At 46.7% G+C, this 19,127-nt stretch overlaps 2 protein-coding genes across 2 annotated transcripts in view; both read left to right on the top strand.

The window, feature by feature from the left end:
• Positions 1–19,127, top strand: part of LOC126355299 (solute carrier family 22 member 7-like) — a 570,778-nt gene that overhangs the window by 70,023 nt on the left and 481,628 nt on the right. The window lies entirely within an intron of this gene.
• The window catches only part of LOC126355845 (carcinine transporter-like), a 361,113-nt gene that overhangs the window by 114,513 nt on the left and 227,473 nt on the right, over positions 1–19,127 (top strand). Inside the window, exons 5-6 of the mRNA XM_050006305.1 lie at positions 196–364; positions 10,079–10,300. Of these exons, the coding sequence (XP_049862262.1) occupies positions 196–364; positions 10,079–10,300 (391 nt within the window). The remainder of the gene's footprint in view (positions 1–195; positions 365–10,078; positions 10,301–19,127) is intronic.

The following is a 19,127-nucleotide window of genomic DNA, read 5'->3' as shown; positions in this document are numbered from 1 at the left end:
ATGTATATGTTATGTAACCTTTAGCTGTATGTGGACTCAGTATTATTCATTTGTTTGTTGTTATTCTAAGTGTTGCATTTTATTTGTAAATGTTAGTGTACACGGTAATATGGAAGTGTATCACCTGAAATAACTTAAAAAAGCGTGAAATTTTAAATTTAGTAATTAAATAAGATGCTGATTTTGATATTTCAGGGACGGAATTGACGGATATCAAAAACCGCTCTTGTATCAATTGCATGGCATGCATTGGTCTACCTATAGGACTGGTGTCCGCCTGCTTGTGTGTTCAGATGTTTCCCAGCTGGAAGCACTCCTTCCTTTTTGCAGCACTGTGCTGCCTTGTATTACTATTCTTCTGCAGGTAAGATGATTGGTATGTACGAAGGCCTGCTGATAGGCGATTTGAAATTTAATATTACCAGTAAGTGGAAAACGTAAGTAATATCAGACTTACTTGTTGTTGCAGAGGTATCAACTGACATCCAATACCGATGCCTCTTCCTATGTGCGTGTAATAAATGGTACTTCCTCTTCTGTAACCCATTTTTGTGGACGATGTATAGAGGTGCATCTCTCAAGGAACGTCGAGCACCCTTTTTCATGCTGATGTCGGTGACCACGTGTTATGGCGTGACATCGAAATCGTTGACGAGCTGTTATCATTCATGACCGCTGAAATGTCGCCGACGCGAACATATCTCCCAATGGGGTTTCACACGCTATCTGATTAAAAGTATCCGGAGACATACTGAAGCCGGTTCCGTCTTGTCTTGACTTGTCCTACTTGGCAGCAAGTCTTGTAATTTATTTTTTGGGGTTTTCGTGGTCCTTTTTGTAGTATGCCGCCGGATGCAGCGATCTGGCTGCGTCACTGCGACCAAAAAAACCCTGCTATTGTTTTACTTTGTAACGACAATGCTATTTTGTAAATATTTCTGATCATATTTAGGCATTAGCAAGATACACAACCTGGCCCCAAGCAACATAGTTGATTGTTATTGAAACCTGGTTGGTAGGTACTCGGAAGCGCACAGGGTAAGGTTATGATTCTGGATGGGCCTGTAAACAGTTACTGTGAGTTGCACAATCAAACACATAACTTTATTTTTTTAGGAACCATTTGTTTACATATTGTTTTAAATGACCACAATTAGACAATACGGCTGAAGGCCTAGTTAAAGAAAACGTGAGATGCATTCTGGGCTGAAGGCCCAGCATCACACCAAAAACAAGAATGGCTCAAGGCCTGGCTTAGAAATCAAAAGCAATTGAAAATAGGTTATTTAGGAGAACATTTTTCTGCCACGTGAAAGGACGTTTCGGAGTTTGTAGTTACATTCTTTTGGTAGTCTGCTTTCGCTTCATTAATTGAAAGTAGTAATACTGTAGCGTACATTTGTATAGATAACAGCACACCTATCTGCACAATGTACTCTATAGGACTGCTACTTTCAATAAATGTAGCGAAGGCAGACTGCCAAAACAACATTACTACGAACTATAAAACGTCCTTTCACAAGGCAGAAAAATGTTCTCGCATACTACAATTTCTCGCGTAGTCTTTAAAAAAAGAATTCGCCATCAGTGAGTTTCGACCTCGTGACCTTTAGTACAACGATCTGACACTCTACCAGTTCATCTCCCTTCTTTTTTGATCACCTTTTGTTCATTATTGGTAGTTGTTTCTGGTCGGGGCGCACGTCCCATTATCCCCGGTTAAGGTTCATCTTTGATGCACTCACTCATTATTATTTTATTACACAAGGCAGCTAACCCTCTGACAGAACACGCTGAGCTACCATACTGGTAACCAGAGATCTTCACATTAGGACCCTACAGATGCGGTTTGCCTATGCTCTGGAGTTCTGGTGTTACTTTTAATTACCATTTACACATCTTCTACTGGACGACAACAAACAGCACGAAATAATCGGTGTTTTCGTTGATACTCTATCGACACACGACGTTTGGTACCGACCTGAGTGTCTGACATCTGGAGGTTTAGGAGTCTGCTGCAAAGTTACTGAGAATAACACCACTTTGACAGCTGCACTACACCAAGTCTTGAGAGGTGCAGACGTCAGTGATGGTGGTAACTTTGTGCCTGAAATGAATTTAACGTGCGGGCTTCGTATCTGCTCCTTGTATCATGTGAACTAGACAATGCTGGTGGCACACGACAGGTGCCAATGTTGGATTTACTGGAAACTCAAAGTGTGGAGAGAGGGTAGCGCAGCTCCACCCAGCTTGGTGTGGCACTAACAGCATTTGGCTTTACGCCGTCTGTGCCCTGGTGGTGAAATTTCTGACTGTCGAAGGAACTCTCAACTTTGTGTTCTTTCTTTCAATAATAAAGGTGCAAATGAACAACTGTATCACTACATATGATGGTGACAAATGTTTCATAACCAAATATGGGCTATTCAGTTTTAAAGGTAGAACAGGTCAGCTCTTGGGTTTCAGACTTACGAGTTGTGACGTTGGGAATGGAGGGGGTTGGTAGAACTGTTTAATAATAGCACAAGTGAATTGTAAAGAATGGGGAAAACCGATGATTTTGTGAATCCCAGCACCATTTTAAACTTGGAATAAGTGATCTTCCAACCATAAAGGCTGTTCTCCTTTCCTAGACAAACCATCTTGGATTTTTTCTCAGATCCCCTGTTCACCATCTTGAATTTCTTTCTTAGATTATGATGTGATAGTGAACGTCCTAGTGACCCCTGGTCACTGGTCACCATCTTTGATTGGGGCATCATAGAGAGTGTCGTAATATATCCAGGTCACTACCTCGGATCGTCACATTGGGTTCTAATGTCCTACCGAGTGCCCTTGAATTTCACACTAACAGACCAATGTCCCACCGCATTTTTTAAAATTTCAGGCCAATTTATACTTAGTATAATACCCCAACATCCACAGTTGTATCATTGGCCTGGGTAAAGCCCTGTAGCACACTATCACTGTTTTAATTTCCTACCATTCTTCAGTTTACCATAACTTTGCAATAGGGCAATCAGTCAGTATCAGAGGTGTGGCTGCAATCTGGTAACCATCCATGACATTATCAATGATGTCATACGGATAGAGGGAAAGTAGGGGGGGGGCATGGTAATGGGAGTATAAGTAGGGGAATGGAGCAGTGGGGGAAGGGTGGGGTGAGGGGAGTGGGGAGGTTGGAGTGAGGGGATGGGTAAGGTGGAGGGGCAGTGAGTATATGAGTGGAAGGTGAGGGATGAAAGGGAGTGAGGAGGGGGAGTTGAAAATCTTGCATCAATGAACACTGTTCTCATTCTCTTGCAGTTTCCTACTGAGAAGGACTAACACTGTGTTTAGATATGTAGGTAGTTAGTAACATGTTACATAGGTCATTTTTAACGTTTCTTTTATTGAAATGAATGGAATGAGTCAGTTTACTGGGTTTGTATAAGGTATACATATACAAATACAGTGTGGCCCACTGCCACCCGTTTGATGCTCTCATCTCTTCCAGACTTTCTCTTTCACTTTTTGTGCCCTTGGCGTCCTCCCATTCCATTGCCTTCCTCTCTCCATCTTATGGTGACAACATTGTGCTATTCTCGAACAGTGCTAACATAAGCATTTGACCTCCACCCACATTTTTCATCATTCTGCCTTTCTTTCTGCCTGCTGCTTACCCTCCCCCCCTCCCCTATCCTCGTTTCCTCCACACCTTCCTGGGCCACTTGTTTTCTGTGTGTGGGTCATTCCCAACGCACACATTTACCTCCTCCTCTGACAGATGGCTCCAAGTCACACATTGAGCCTAATGTGCGGCCCTGCCTGGTGCCGCCTCTGTCTAGTCATTGCCCCCTCCCCCGCCCCCGCCGCCCCCCTCGCCCCCCACTGTGCTCCTATTGTGGTCGTGTCCTATGACCTTGCGGACTTCCTTACACCTCCTGTTTCTCCATTCTTGGAAGTTTCACTGTTTCATTGTTTTTCTCCTTCATGCCTCTGGGCCGGCCGCGGTGGTCTCGCGGTTCTAGGCGTGCAGTCCGGAACCGTGCGACTGCTACGGTCGCAGGTTCGAATCCTGCCTCCGGCATGGATGTGTGTGATGTCCTTAGGTTAGTTAGGTTTAAGTAGTTCTAAGTTCTAGGGGACTAATGACCACAGCAGTTGAGTCCCATAGTTCTCAGAGCCATTTGAACCATTTTCTTGCCTCTGGCTAGCTGGCTTCACCATCTCAATAAAGGTGGAGAAGCTGTGTAAGCACTCGCCTGGCAACCTGCCATTACATAACGCATACGCAGCCAGCAGGTTACTATACCCCACGTGTCCTCCAAGCAGCTAGACACGTTCGAAAATCACAACTCTCCTCGTACACGCTCCACAGTATGAGAACAGCAGCACGTCCCACTGCCAAAACCCCAGAGGACAACAGCGACATACCCATCCCTCTGTGCATGCTCCAGTCTCCAGCATGCTCCACAAGAGACTCCAGCATCGTTCGGCAGCGGTGCGCACTAACGACCGCGGTACTGCATACTAAATTTCGTCAACATCACCGCACAGCTCGACCATCGGTAGCGATTTTCGGCAGCAGCCTTTAGCTCCGTCCCAATCTGTGGCTGGACTTGACCCAGTGTTTGAGGACTCCGACCAACACAAAAATCTGCCTTCACCCGACTGATCGTGACACACACACAGACACCAGCTACATAACTGCCCAAGAAATCAATAAGATACTGAGAACACGCCAATGAAGGACACCAATTTGGATTACATCTACTACATCTACATATTGTACAGACTCCACAGACCATCATACGGTGGGTGGCAGGTGGTACCCTATTGCACTAATAGTCATTGCCTTTCCTGTTCCACTGGCAAACAGAGCAAGGGAAAAATGACCTATATGTCTCCATATGAGCACCAGTTTCTCATATCTTACCTCCGTGCTTCTAACATGAGATGTATGTTAGCGACAGCACAATAGTTCTGAAGTCAGCTTCAATTGCCAGGTCTCTAAATTTTCTCAGTAGTGTTCCTTGGAAAGATCGTCGCCTTCCCTCCAGAGATTTCCACTTGCGATCCTGAAGCATGTCCATAATACCTGTGTGGTGTTTGAAGTTACCGATAACAAATCTAGCAACCCGCCTCTGAACTGGTTCCATGTCTTTCTTTAATCCAACCTTGTGCGGAATCCAAACATTCCAGCAGTACTGAATAAGAGATTGACTTTTATTCTGTATGCGAACTCATTTACAAATGAGCTACCCTTTCTCAAAATTCTCCCAGTAAACTCAAGTTCACCATTCGGCTTCACTATCACAACCCTACATAGACGTTATCTACACTCCTGGAACTGGAAAAAAGAACACATTGACACCGGTGTGTCAGACCCACCATACTTGCTCCGGACACTGCGAGAGGGCTGTACAAGCAATGATCACACGCACGGCACAGCGGACACACTAGGAACCGCGGTCTTGGCCGTCGAACGGAGCTAGCTGCGCGGCGTTTGTGCACCGCCGAAGTCAGTGTCAGCAAGTTTGCCGTGGCATACGGAGCTCCATCGCAGTCTTTAACACTGGTAGCATGCCGCGACAGCGTGGACATGAACCGTATGTGCAGTTGACGGGACTTTGAGCGAGGGCGTATAGTGGGCATGCGGGAGGCCGCGTGGACGTACCGCCGAATTGCTCAACACGTGGGGCGTGAGGTCTCCACAGTACATCGATGTTGTCGCCAGTGGTCGGGGAAGGTGCACGTGCCCGTCGACATGGGACCGGACCGCAGCGACGCACGGATGCACGCCAAGACCGTAGGATCCTACGCAGTGCCGTAGGGGACCGCACCGCCACTTCCCAGCAAATTAGGGACACTGTTGCTCCTGGGGTATCGACGAGGACCATTCGCAACCGTCTCCATGAAGCTGGGCTACGGTCCCGCACACCGTTAGGCCGACTTCCGCTCACGCCCCAACATCGTGCAGCCCGCTTCCAGTGGTGTCGCGACACGCGTGAATGGAGGGACGAATGGAGACGTGTCGTCTTCAGCGATGAGAGTCGTTTCTGCCTTGGTGCCAATGATGGTCGTATGCGTGTTTGGCGCCGTGCAGGTGAGCGCCACAATCAGGACTGCATACGACCGAGGCACACAGGGCCAACACCCTGCATCATGGTGTGGGGAGCTATCTCCTACACTGGCCGTACACCTCTGGTGATCGTGAGGGGACACTGAATAGTGCACGGTACATCCAAACCGTCATCGAACCCATCGTTCTACCATTCCTAGACCGGCAAGGGAACCTGCTGTTCCAACAGGACAATGAACGTCCGCATGTATCCTGTGCCACCCAACGTGCTCTAGAAGGCGTAAGTCAACTACCCTGGCCAGCAAGATCTCCGGATCTGTCCCCCATTGAGCATGCTTGGGACTGGATGAAGCGTCGTCTCACGCGGACTGCACGTCCAGCACGAACGCTGGTCCAACTGAGGCGCCAGGTGGAAATGGCATGGCAAGCCGTTCCACAGGACTACATCCAGCATCTCTACGATCGTCTCCATGGGAGAATAGCAGCCTGCATTGCTGCGAAAGGTGGATATACACTGTACTAGTGCCGACATTGTGCATGCTCTGTTTCCTTTGTCTATGGGTTCTGTGGTTCTGTAAGTGTGATCATGTGATGTATCTGACCCCAGGAATGTGTCAATAAAGTTTCCCCTTCCTGGGACAATGAATTCACGGTGTTCTTATTTCTATTTCCAGGAGTGTACATACAAGAAAGTCCTGTTAGTTACACTGTTTATAACTCAAGAACGGATGGACAGTTTTGGCTCAAAATTGGTGGAGAGGTATCTTAGAGCCAGGAGACGGACATAGGATACTTTTTATCCCGTTAGACCGCTATAAAACGTGGTATAACAAAAACGAATCTTTCATGGAATAACAAAATGCAAATGTCAGCTGAACGTCACCATAAAACGTGATAACAAAAACACATCTGACATGGAATAACAAAACGGAAATGACAGCTAAACGTCTATGTTTAAGTATCAGTACAGATCATTAATTAAAAATTTAAAGAAATAATTTGTTTTTTCTTTGAATCAACGTTAACAATGCCGCGACCAAGACGATCGAATATTTCTCGATAAAGCCGTAATGCAATAAGGATACAAAACATTGCGAATGAAAGGACTGAAGGAGAACAACAAACTTCCCGTGAAGAGCCCCGAGTTAGTATGGCTCGACTTTGTGCTTATCAATCACAAGAGCAAAGTGAGGCAGCCCCGTGAAACGGCTCGGTTGGCATTGCGAAATCGTTGAGCGAACAACAGAGATCAACATGTACAGAATTTTCGAAGAGATTTATCACGTGATGATTTGAATCTATTTGCGTTATGCGTTTTGAGATGATTGCAGCACTGATTACTGCTTATTAAGGCGGAACAGTGTTCGCCGGGTCAGCTAGTATTTCATATTTCTTTTCAACGTTACGCCCCTGAATTTAAACGACGTGATTTTCTTACGCCGCACGCTACTAATGCTATATTCTAACATTACGGGGTTGTTTTTCCTACTCCTCTTAACTACACCTGTATTTACAGCTAGCTGTCCTTCATTACACCAACCAGAAATCTTGTTAAAGTCATCTCCTGTCCGCCTACAGCAACTCAGCTTGGACACATTCCCGTACACAGCTGCATCACTAGCAAATCACCGCAGTTTGTTGCCTACACTGGCCACTAAACCATTTATCTATTTAGAGAAAAACAGCGGTTCTATGCCGGCCGGTGTGGCCTTGCGGTTCTAGGCGCTTCAGTCTGGAACCGCGCGACCGCTCTAGAAGAGCGTAGCGTTCCAAAGGATTGGAAAAGAGCATACGTCATCCCCGTTTTCAAGAAGGGACGTCGAACAGATGTGCAGAGCTACAGATCTATACCTCTAACGTCGATCAGTTGTATAATTTTGGAACACGTATTACGTTCGAGTATAATGACTTTTCTGGAGACTAGAAATCTACTCTGTAGGAATCAGCATGGGTTTCGAAAAATGCCAATTGAATCTCAATGTAGACAAGTGTTATGTGATGCGAATACATAGAAAGAAACATCCCTTATTCCATAAATTATCTGGGAGTACCCATTAGGAGTGATTTAAAATGGAATGATCATATAAAGTTGATCGTCGGTAAGGCAGATGCCCGACTGAGATTCATTGGAAGAATCCTAAGGAAATGCAATCCGAAAACAAAGGAAGTCAGTTACAGTACGCTTGTTCCCCCACTGCTTGAATACTTCCCAGCAGTGTGGCATCCATGCCGGATAGAGTTGATAGAAGAGATAGAGAAGATACAACTGAGAGCAGCGCGTTTCGCTACAGGATCATTTAGTAAGGGCGAAAACGTTACGGAGATGATAGATAAACTCCAGTGGAAGACTCGGCAGGAGAGACGCTCAGTAGCTCGATACGGGCTTTCGTTGAAGTTTCGAGAACATACCTTCACCGAGGAGTCAAGCAGTATATTGCTGCCTCCTATGTATATCTGTGAAGGGACCATGAGGATAAAATCAGAAAGATTAGAGCCCACACAGAGGCATACCGACAATCCTTCTTTCCACGAACAATATGAGATTGGAGTTTTAAAAAGAGGAAGGTAAGACATAATTAAAGCAGGCAATAACATCGATGCGTTAAATGGTAAAAAGGCGGAAAATTGTAGAACTTAAAACATAGAACAAAGGGTTGTTGATGCTGATAAAATACATATGAAGCAGACAGGTAAAAGAATAGAGAGACAATAAAGAAAACACCTCGACAGTCTGGTTTCTGTTCGCAATGGATATAAAATTCACACCTCGCGACAGCGAGGAAAGACGAACAATACTGACCATTCACTTGACCACTGCACTAAAAAATTGGCACAAATACGATATACCAGAGCCGAGGGCAGTTGGGGGGAACCTGGACAGATGATGGTAAAGGAATGGGGTGGAAGGAGAGGAAAGAACGAAGTGGGGGGGAGGGGGGAGAGGAGCCAATGAAGGACAAGGAGCCATAAGATGGGGGCGTGTGCTGGGCAGACTCGACAGGGAGTGGGGAAAGGCAGAGGACGTGATTACAAAATGACTTGGAGGGGGGGGAAGAGGGGAGGTGCGGAGAAAACAGGATGGAAGGTGGGAGTCCGGGGACTGGACAGAGGGAAGGAGGGGGGGAAATCAGAGTTGATAGGAGCGTTAAATGGAAGGACAGCGGGCATTATCCGGGAGGGGGATTTGACGGATGCCACCTTAGGAAAGGAGATGAATGGTGTAGAGATGCAGGGTAGGGGGGACACAACAGTAAAGACGTGGCAGAGGGCTGGAATTGGAGAGGAGAGGAGCAACCAGGGGGTGAGGGGGATCGAGGAGGCGGGAGGTGTAGAGAATGCGGATATGTTCGAGGAATAGGAGCAGATGGGGGAAAGGAATGAGGCTGTAGAGGATCCACGTGGGTTCAAATGGCTCTGAGCACTATAGGACTTAACATGTGAGGTCATCAGTCCCCTAGTACTTAGAACTACTAAAACCTAACTAACCTGAGGACAGCACACACATCCATGCCCGAGGCAGGACTGTAGCGATCACACGGTTCGAGAGTGAAGCGCCTAGAACCGCACGGCCACACAGGCCGGAGTCCGCCTGGGTGACGGGAGGCGTATACGGAAGGCGAGGCGGAAAGCGTGGGGTTCAAGGATCTGGAGGGGCTCATAGATTTGGGGGAAGGGGGTTGAATATTCAGGCGGATCTGGCATAACAGAGGATGGGATGGATTAAGGATTTGTAAGGGTGGAGAATGGTAAAGGGGTGCAAGCCCCATCTCTCGCCAGACAGGAGTTTATACTGGAACATAATTATACATACTTAAAGCTTCTTTCTTTGTATGGGATTGGACAACACAGTACACTGCAGAAAAGTCTCTGGATTACACCACCTCTAACTTTTTCAACTAAAAAAGTACTGCTTCTCGAATGTAAAAGATTCTGGCAAAACGTGAACTTCAATCCTACGAGCCTTCCTGCTCTGTTTATAACGTAAAATATTGCGAGACAGGTGGTTTCCTGTAGGTGGTTCCCCGAGTCGCCGCGCTGGCTGACGTGCAGGGGGCGCGAGGAGGAGGCGCTGAGCGTGCTGCGGCGGATCGCCGCCACCAATGGCTCCAGCCTGCCGCCGTTCACCCTGCAGGTGCTGCACCGCGTGGCCAAGGCCAAGCGGGACCGCGTCGGCTACCTGGCCATCTTCTCCAGCTGGAACCTCTTCAAGAACACCCTTCTGCTCGCCATGGCCAGGTGAGCACGAGTTGCTGTGAAACTAACATGTTTTCATAAACACAAGGAAACGAAATCTACAGCTTTCGTGTCAACTGGTACACGTTGTCAAAGCTACATCGCAACGCTGCGATTCTTCCTCAACTGAAGGGTATCATAAGAACTATCCAGCCAATCATGGGCCACAGTACCTGTAGGTGCCACGTTTTAAAGGTGTCCTTCATTGTAACTTCCTCTCCTATACACAATGGTGGATTATGTTTCCAGAGTCCTGTGACACGTGGTATTCACTTATAATAGAGATAACTGGAATCATTTCTAGACAAATACCTACAACGTTGGAACCAAGCAGCGTACCACCACGTGCGAATCTATCACAACAAGTAAAAGTGTGGCATTATATGTGGATATATTATTTGAAGAGGACCTAGTAGATACTGTCGGAAGTTTCATGCGGCTTTTTGCCGATGATGCTGTAGTATACAGAGAAGTTGCACCATTAGAAAATTGCAGCGAAATGCAGGAAGATCTGCAGCGGATAGGCACTTGATGTGGGTAGTGGTAACTTATACTCAACATAGACAAATGTAATGTATTGTGAATACATAGAAACAGGGATCCTTTAATGTATGATTATATGATAGAGGAACAAACACTGGTAACAGTTACTTCTGTAAAATATCTGGTAGTATGCGTACGGAACGATTTCAAGTGGAATGATGGTATAAAATTAATTGTTGCTAAGGCGAGTGCCAGGTTGAGATTCATTGGGAGAGTCCTTACAAAATGTAGTCCATCAACAAAGGAAGTGGCTTACAAAACACTCGTGCGACCAATACTTGAGGTCGGGTTGACAGAGGAGATAGAGAAGATCCAAAGAAAAGCGGCGCGTTTCGTCACAGGATTATTTGGTAAGCGTGATAGCGTTACGGAGGTGTTTAGCAACCTCAGGTGGCAGACTGCAAGAGAGGCGCTCTTGATGGCAGTGTAGCTTGCTGTCCAGGTTTCGAGAGGGTGCGTTTCTGGATGAGGTATGGAATATATTGCTTCCCTCTACTTATACTTCCCGAGGAGATCACGAATGTAAAATTAGAGAGGCATTCCGGCAGTTGCTCCTCCCGCGAACCATACGCGACCGGAACAGGAAAGGAAGGTAATGACAGTGGCACGTAAAGAGCCCTCCGTCACACACCGTTTGGTGGCTTGCGGAGTATAAATGTAGATATACACTCCTGGAAAGTGAAATAAGAACACCGTGAATTCATTGTCCCAGGAAGGGGAAACTTTATTGACACATTCCTGGGGTCAGATACATCACATGATCACACTGACAGAACCACAGGCACATAGACACAGGCAACAGAGCATGCACAATGTCGGCACTAGTACAGTGTATATCCACCTTTCGCAGCAATGCAGGCTGCTATTCTCCCATGGAGACGATCGTAGAGATGCTGGATGTAGTCCTGTGGAACGGCTAGCCATGCCATTTCCACCTGGCGCCTCAGTTGGACCAGCGTTCGTGCTGGACGTGCAGTCCGCCTGAGACGACGCTTCATCCAGTTCCAAACATGCTCAACGGGGGACAGGTCCGGAGATCTTGCTGGCCATGGTAGTTGACTTACACCTTCTAGAGCACGTTGGGTGGCACGGGATACATGCGGACGTCCATTGTCCTGTTGGAACAGCAAGTTCCCTTGCCGGTCTAGGAATGGTAGAACGATGGGCTCGATGACGGTTTGGATGTACCGTGCACTATTCAGTGTCCCCTCACGATCACCAGAGGTGTACGGCCAGTGTAGGAGATAGCTCCCCACACCATGATGCCGGGTGTTGGCCCTGTGTGCCTCGGTCGTATGCAGTCCTGATTGTGGAGCTCACCTGCACGGCGCCAAACACGCATACGACCATCATTGGCACCAAGGCAGAATCGACTCTCATCGTTGAAGACGACACGTCTCCATTCGTCCCTCCATTCACGCCTGTCGCGACACCACTGGAGGCGGGCTGCACGATGTTGGGGCGTGAGCGGAAGACGGCCTAACGGTGTGCGGGACCGTAGCCCAGCTTCATGGAGACGGTTGCGAATGGTCCTCGCCGATACCCCAGGAGCAACAGTGTCCCTAATTTGCTGGGAAGTGGCGGTGCGGTCCCCTACGGCACTGCGTAGGATCCTACGGTCTTGGCGTGCATCCGTGCGTCGCTGCGGTCCGGTCCCAGATCGACGGGCACGTGCACCTTCCGCCGACCACTGGCGACAACATCGATGTACTGTGGAGACCTCACGCCCCACGTGTTGAGCAATTCGGTGGTACGTCCACCCGGCCTCCCGCATGCCCACTATATGCCCTCGCTCAAAGTCCGTCAACTGCACATACGGTTCACGTCCACGCTGTCGCGGCATGCTACCAGTGTTAAAGACTGCGATGGAGCTCCGTATGCCACGGCAAACTGGCTGACACTGACTTCGGCGGTGCACAAATGCTGCGCAGCTAGCGCCGTTCGACGGCCAACACCGCGGTTCCTAGTGTGTCCGCTGTGCCGTGCGTGTGATCATTGCTTGTACAGCCCTCTCGCAGTGTCCGGAGCAAGTATGGTGGGTCTGACACACCGGTGTCAATGTGTTCTTTTTTCCATTTCCAGGAGTGTATTAGATGTAGATTTAGGGCATGAAACCCTGGAGAGCGGGGAGAGCAGACGTAAACTTAACCCTGCCAACGATGTAATTGTTTAGTTTATGCAGTGAAAATTCACAAAATTGTTAGGTAAAATTTACACAAACGCCAGTTTTACAACGTACTCGACTAAGGCGGTGACGTGATAAGGCCAAGCAGTGAAGATCAAAGAAGGTAAAATGTGGGAAATAATTCCTGCAGTCGCATATTTTTGTACAGCGGTTAGAGGTAGTGCCATGCACAACGTACTAGAAATCCTGAACGTTGGGGACGGAATGTGGGAATGGAGGTGCGTTTCAAGGCCTCATTCGTGCGTTTCACTTGAACAACTCGAAAACTACGGCCTCGAACGAAAACGTATCCTAGTGCAAAATATATCTACATTAAATTTCCTACAAATAGGACTTGTTCAATTCTTTCTGTAGGCCTCACAGGTTGCACGTAGCGAGCGAGAGTACAGGAAAATCTCGAGTATGGTTTCTTAAAGAAAATTTAGAACTTCGAGTTCTATGAAACGACATCTGAAGGGGGCATCTGTAGGAGTAACAAAGAATGAAGGAAATTGAATTTGACAGTAGGTTTGAAACCATAATAAATCTAAAATCATTCTGAACTAAATACAAAGAAGAAAACAGTAAAAGCAGCAATAAAGTCATACACCCAGTGAAAGACTTTCTATGTTTAGAGCGGTTGGTAGAAAAAGAACCAACAGGCAGAGTATAAAAGCCTAAGTAATTTTTATTACCTAGCAACGGTGAAGGCTTTCATTAACGCGTGTTGTCGCAATTTCAGTCGTGAATTCGGATCGGGAAGCTCTTGTAAAAGTTATACATTATTCGTGTTTTAACATTCCGTCTTTCGGCTTAATTGCATTGCTAGAAGTTTGGCGAAGATTTTCAGCTCTACCGTGAACGTTTTATGTTTGCTGATTTATTTCTACTGTTTTCATTGTCTCTTTGCTCTCGAGTAAATGAAGTTCAGCAGTCACATACATGGTAGTGGACATTTCTTTAAGCTCAGTTTCTGTTTTCCATAAAGTTTATCTTTTTATCAACAATTACGTTTAGTTGCCGATTGTTTGCCATAACCCTGCCCTATCTATTGTGCGCCATTTTGTATCAGCACAGCCCTGGGTGACGTGCACATTTAAAACTCACAAGATCTAGAATTTCAGTTAAGATAAATAAGTACGTCTTCTCGATAAAGTTCGAGCACAAGAGCATCAACATTAATATCTGGCTTATCGTTGATGGTCATTAGTTATTCTAAACAGGTGTTAATTAAAATATAGAAATTCTGATGTGTTCTAAGCGCTTGTTTTGTTGGGCACAGTTGTTTGGTATGTCAGTGTAGGACACCAGTTTAGACACTTTGGTTCTCCACTCAGACACAGGTAACTTACGTGGTTGAAGCCAGAGATTCTTCCACACTGTTTCGTTTCTCATGATGCAAATAAGCCGTTGTGTCCGATTGGAGGTATCTTTTGTAAACCCTCGTCGCCAGTTTTGTAAAGGCTCGTCGCTATTGCTCTGGAGGGTGAGTTTGTGGATTCGTGAAACGGCTTGGGGTGCAGTACACCGCCAAGACAATTTCTCCCTGCCACTGTAATACAGCTATGCCTCAGGGTCACGTAAGAGGGTAGGAGAACGAAGGTTCTAAAACACTCCAACAAATTAGTAACAAAGTCACACAAATGAGTTAAAAGGTTTACATATCTTTGTGACTTGTTGAATGATTAAGTCTGGAACACTGCATATAACATAAGACAAAAAATGCCCCCAATGACTAAGTAAAAATAATCGTGGGTAAACTTCACAGTACACAGCTATTGCAATTTACAGTAACTGTCTGTTCGTTTCTCAAGAGTTAATTCACTATACGACGTTCCGTGTGTAAGCCAACCCTAGAAGATGATCTGTAACAAAGTCGGCGAGAGCTGCTCTCCTGTCTTCCGAATAGGCTTCTGTCCGTTGTCATCTGGTCATTGGCGGATTGTACTCGGCCGGCAATTGGCCGAGGCGAAGTCGATGTCTTCATCCTAAGCGCCACCCGTGGTGCTGGTGGAATTTGTGCAAGTGGCGAATGTCTATGGCGCTGGCATCTGCTCCCTCTTCGCACCTGTGGTGCTTTTGCCCTGGCTGTGTCTTGTTCGGTCGACGCAACACTACCAAATTGCTAACTTTTCTACAGCAGTTAACTAACAAATCGATAATCCCCATACGAGGTCAGTCACAGCTATAGTCATAAGACCGCGGCACTTGCCGAGGTAAAATTGTAAATCTCGACAAGCGTACTTGCTCAATTCGATTGCTTTACTGGTCACTCCTTATTATTTCCCAGTGTTGAATGTGACAGCGATTGAACATCATTGCCACGAGTCTTTCGCGCATATCTCTCATCCATTCTTTTTCTTTAGATCGTGTGAAGCGTGAGTGTTTAACATATAGTTCTTCGTAATGTTATGGTTACTTTCATAAAGCCACATTAGCTGTCTTCTTTGCCACAAATGTGAATTACCTCTGTGAGCTGCCAATGTTAGAATAAAATATGTAATACATTCTGATACCGCAATGTATCGCAATATTAACGATTAACGAAAACTTCCACAAATGAACTGAAACACAATTCTTCTGTCACGACCTCTTTCGTGGGTTACAATATCATGGGGTCGCCTGCAGTGAAACACATCAATAAACTAGGCTAAAAGCTATAGGGTCTTAACGAATGCGTTAATCAGCTCACACTTCCAACAGCCTCATAATGAATCGTTACCTAGTTGTGTCCATACAGCGATTCAAAAGATCAAGTTGCCTTACCCAACGTAGAGGTAAAATCTGGAAATGACAGTCATATAAACGTTCGGCCAACCGCTTGCCGGAAGTAAAGCGAGTTGTTTGACTATGCAACACGTCATTCTGTGTGCAGTAGTCTGTACAGATAAGACCGCTCGACGAAAGAGGTGAACGTGTGAACATAATTTTCAGGCTTTGTTCAAAAATGTTCAAATGTGTGTGAAATCCTATGAGACCTAACTGCTAAGGTTGTCAGTCCGTCAGCTTACTGACTGCTTATCGTAAATTATCTTAAGGACAAACACATCCACCCATGCCCGAGGGAGGACTCGAACCTCCGCCGGGACCAGCCGCACAGTCCATGACTCCTGCGCCTTGACCGCTCGGCTAATCCCGCGCGGCGGGCTTTGTCGAGTGCGATATATCGATTGCGTCATCACATTCGTTGCAGGTAAAGAGAAAACCTTAAACACAGAAATCACAATGAAATGTGATAAACACTAAGCAAACACTTAACGCACTTCCAAATATCAACTGAAGGAAAAAAATTATCACAACACCAAGAAAGTGTTGTGCGACATAAACGAAAGGCAGTAGGCGCATTTCTACATCTGAAAGATGATGTCTATTCAAACTTCGCGCCAGTCGCTTCAGAGTGTCCTTAATAGTGCCAACTATGAGAATGCAAATCAGGTTTGTTTTAATTACACGATGTAACGGTCGTGAGCGCTAATTGTCTTTGACATTGGACGTAGTGAGTTGTTGTTAGTCAAGAATGCCTTTAAGACGACAAAGACAGCGTTGTCAACACCTTACTGAATTTGAAGCAAGTCGTGTAATATGGCTATGAGAAGCTGGATGTTCCTGGTAGGAATTCAGCCACTGTACATTATTGCTGGCAGCGGTGATCACGCGATTGTACGGCCACACGATGATCTGATTTGGAATGGCCACTTAACACTACCGAGATAGAAACCATCACGTTCAGCGTATGGCGCTGGCGAATTGTACTTCATCTGCAGCAACAGTATGAGCAGTAGTTGGCACCACAGTGACACAAAGAACTTTACAAATCGGTTACTTCAAGGACAGTTCCGTGCCAGATGCCCTGTAGCGTGCATTCCACTGTCCCTAAACTACCGCCATTTGCTACTTCGGCCTTGCCGTGGTGGATACACCGGTTCGCGTGAGATCACCAAAGTTAAGCGCTGTCGGGCGTGGCCGGATCTTGGTTGGGTGACCATCCATCCGCCATGCGCTGTTGCCGTTTTTCGGGGTGCACTCTGCCTCGTGATGCAAATTGAGGAGCTACTCGACCGAATAGTAGCGGCTCCGGTTAAAGAAAGCCTTCATAACGACTGGCAGAGCGGTGTGCTGATAACATGCCCCTCCTATCCGCATCCTCAACAAAGGATGACACGGCGGTCGGGTTGTCCCGATGGGCCACTTGTGGCCTGAAGACGGAGTGATATTTGCTACTTCAGTGGTATCACGCGAGAGCTCCTTGAAGGACAGGGTGAAGATCTGTTATGCTTTCTGATAAAAGCTTGTTCTGCCTTAGTAACAGTGATGGCCGTGTGTTGGTAAGATGGGGGCCAGTTCAGGAACCTGTTGTGCAGTCATTCATGAACAGGTTTGGTATCGATAGTTAGCTGGATGTGCTCCTGTGCTAAATTCTGTCCAACTGGTGCATTAGATTATCATAATCCCGAACTAATTTACAGGGCCATGCCCAAATTGCTCTAAAGGTTCTCGACTGTAAGGAAGATCAGGTGACCTTGCTGGCATTTTTCAACCACGAAGGGAAACAGTAAAAACTCTCGCCTTGTGTGGGTGAGCATTGTCTGGCTGAAATGGAAGCTCAGGATGGCTTGCCATGAAGGACTACAAAACGGGAGGTACAATATCGTTCACATAACACTGTGCTATAAGGGTGCCATGGACAACAACCAAAGGGCTCCTCCTATGAAAATAAATGGCTGTCCAGACCATCACTCCTGTTGTTGGGCCATATGATGGGCGACAATCAGGTTGGTGGTATCCATCTACTCTCTGGAGTGCCTACATACACATCTTCGCAGGTCATCTCGGCTCAGTTCGAAGGGAAGTTGATCACTGAAGACAGTTCTAGTTCAGTCAATAAGATTCTGGGCCGAAACTGTGACTGGAGACATCTTGGACACTGCTGGGATACCAACCTGATTGTCGCCCATATAGTCAGACAATCAGGAGTGATGGTCTGGGGTGCCGTTTGATTTCGTACCAGGACCCCATTCCTTTCAACCCCGGTAACATTACAGCACAGTGGAACGTTGACGAAAGTCTACTCCCTGTTTTTTGGCCCTTGAGAGCAATCCATTCTGGGCTTAGATTCTATTAAGGTAATGCCCACCTCCACAAGGCGAAAATTCCTGTTGCTTATTTTCATGCTTGCCAAACAGCTTACCCAGCAAGGTAGCCCAATGCTGAGGAACTACTGCAATATAGTTGCAGTGCCTCTGTAATGCTGTTCAAGTGTAGAAGGAATACCAAGTTGGCTGTGGCATCGGTGGGAATTTGGCCTGAGGAGGGAGGCGTCTAGAGTAACACGAGCAGTTGTGCAAAGCCATTGAGCCATGGTCGCATAGCGGTTAGCGCATATTCTTAGTGAGGAGGAGAACTGGGTTCGAATCTGGGCCTTAGTTCAAATTTTCATTCATCACTTAAGTCTGCAAATATATATACATTTTTTAACGTTGTTTGTTTCCAGTCGTCCAAGAAACTGCAAGTAATTGATGATGGGCAAAGTAGATACGCGATTGGGGCATACCCTGTTTAGTTAGGCTCTGGTTATTGACCATACACTCCGCTGACACTACTGCTCGTATTCACCGGTCAAAGCTTGGGTGATCTGATAGTGGTACCTGTAGTGGAGTCACTTTCCAGCGTTCAGAGGGAAGAAGTCCTCTGTTGACCCCTCACTGGACGCGGTGACGGCTGAATCCTCACAGCAGCAAAGTGCTGAGTTACATGAGCATCCAGGTGATTAGGCGCCGAGTCTGGCGGGCGCGGACCACAGACGGAACACTCGACTCGGCGCGGACCGATTAGGGAACGCCCAGCTCCTTCCAGGAATAAATACTTGACTCGATCGATCCAAGGACCAGTCTCAGGTAGCACCTGAAGAACACAGCGAGGCACGCTGTTGAAATATCGTGCGAGAACGACGCGAACATCTGGCTGGATTCCCGATTATCCAAGATGTCACAAAGACATTGTCTTCTAATTAAGAGAATGTGAGATGCCCAATGAAGCGCTGTCAGCGTCAAATCTAGGTGTCTCAGAAAGGATGGTTTCCTCCTTCCCTCCGTTAACTGTCCCAATACCATCTGCACCTGAGCT

This window comes from Schistocerca gregaria, chromosome 3 (assembly GCF_023897955.1).
Source record: "Schistocerca gregaria isolate iqSchGreg1 chromosome 3, iqSchGreg1.2, whole genome shotgun sequence".
Classification (NCBI taxonomy): Eukaryota; Metazoa; Arthropoda; class Insecta; order Orthoptera; family Acrididae; genus Schistocerca; species Schistocerca gregaria.
The sequence above is the reverse complement of the archived record's forward strand: the minus strand, read 5'-3'. Positions and strand labels throughout refer to the sequence as shown.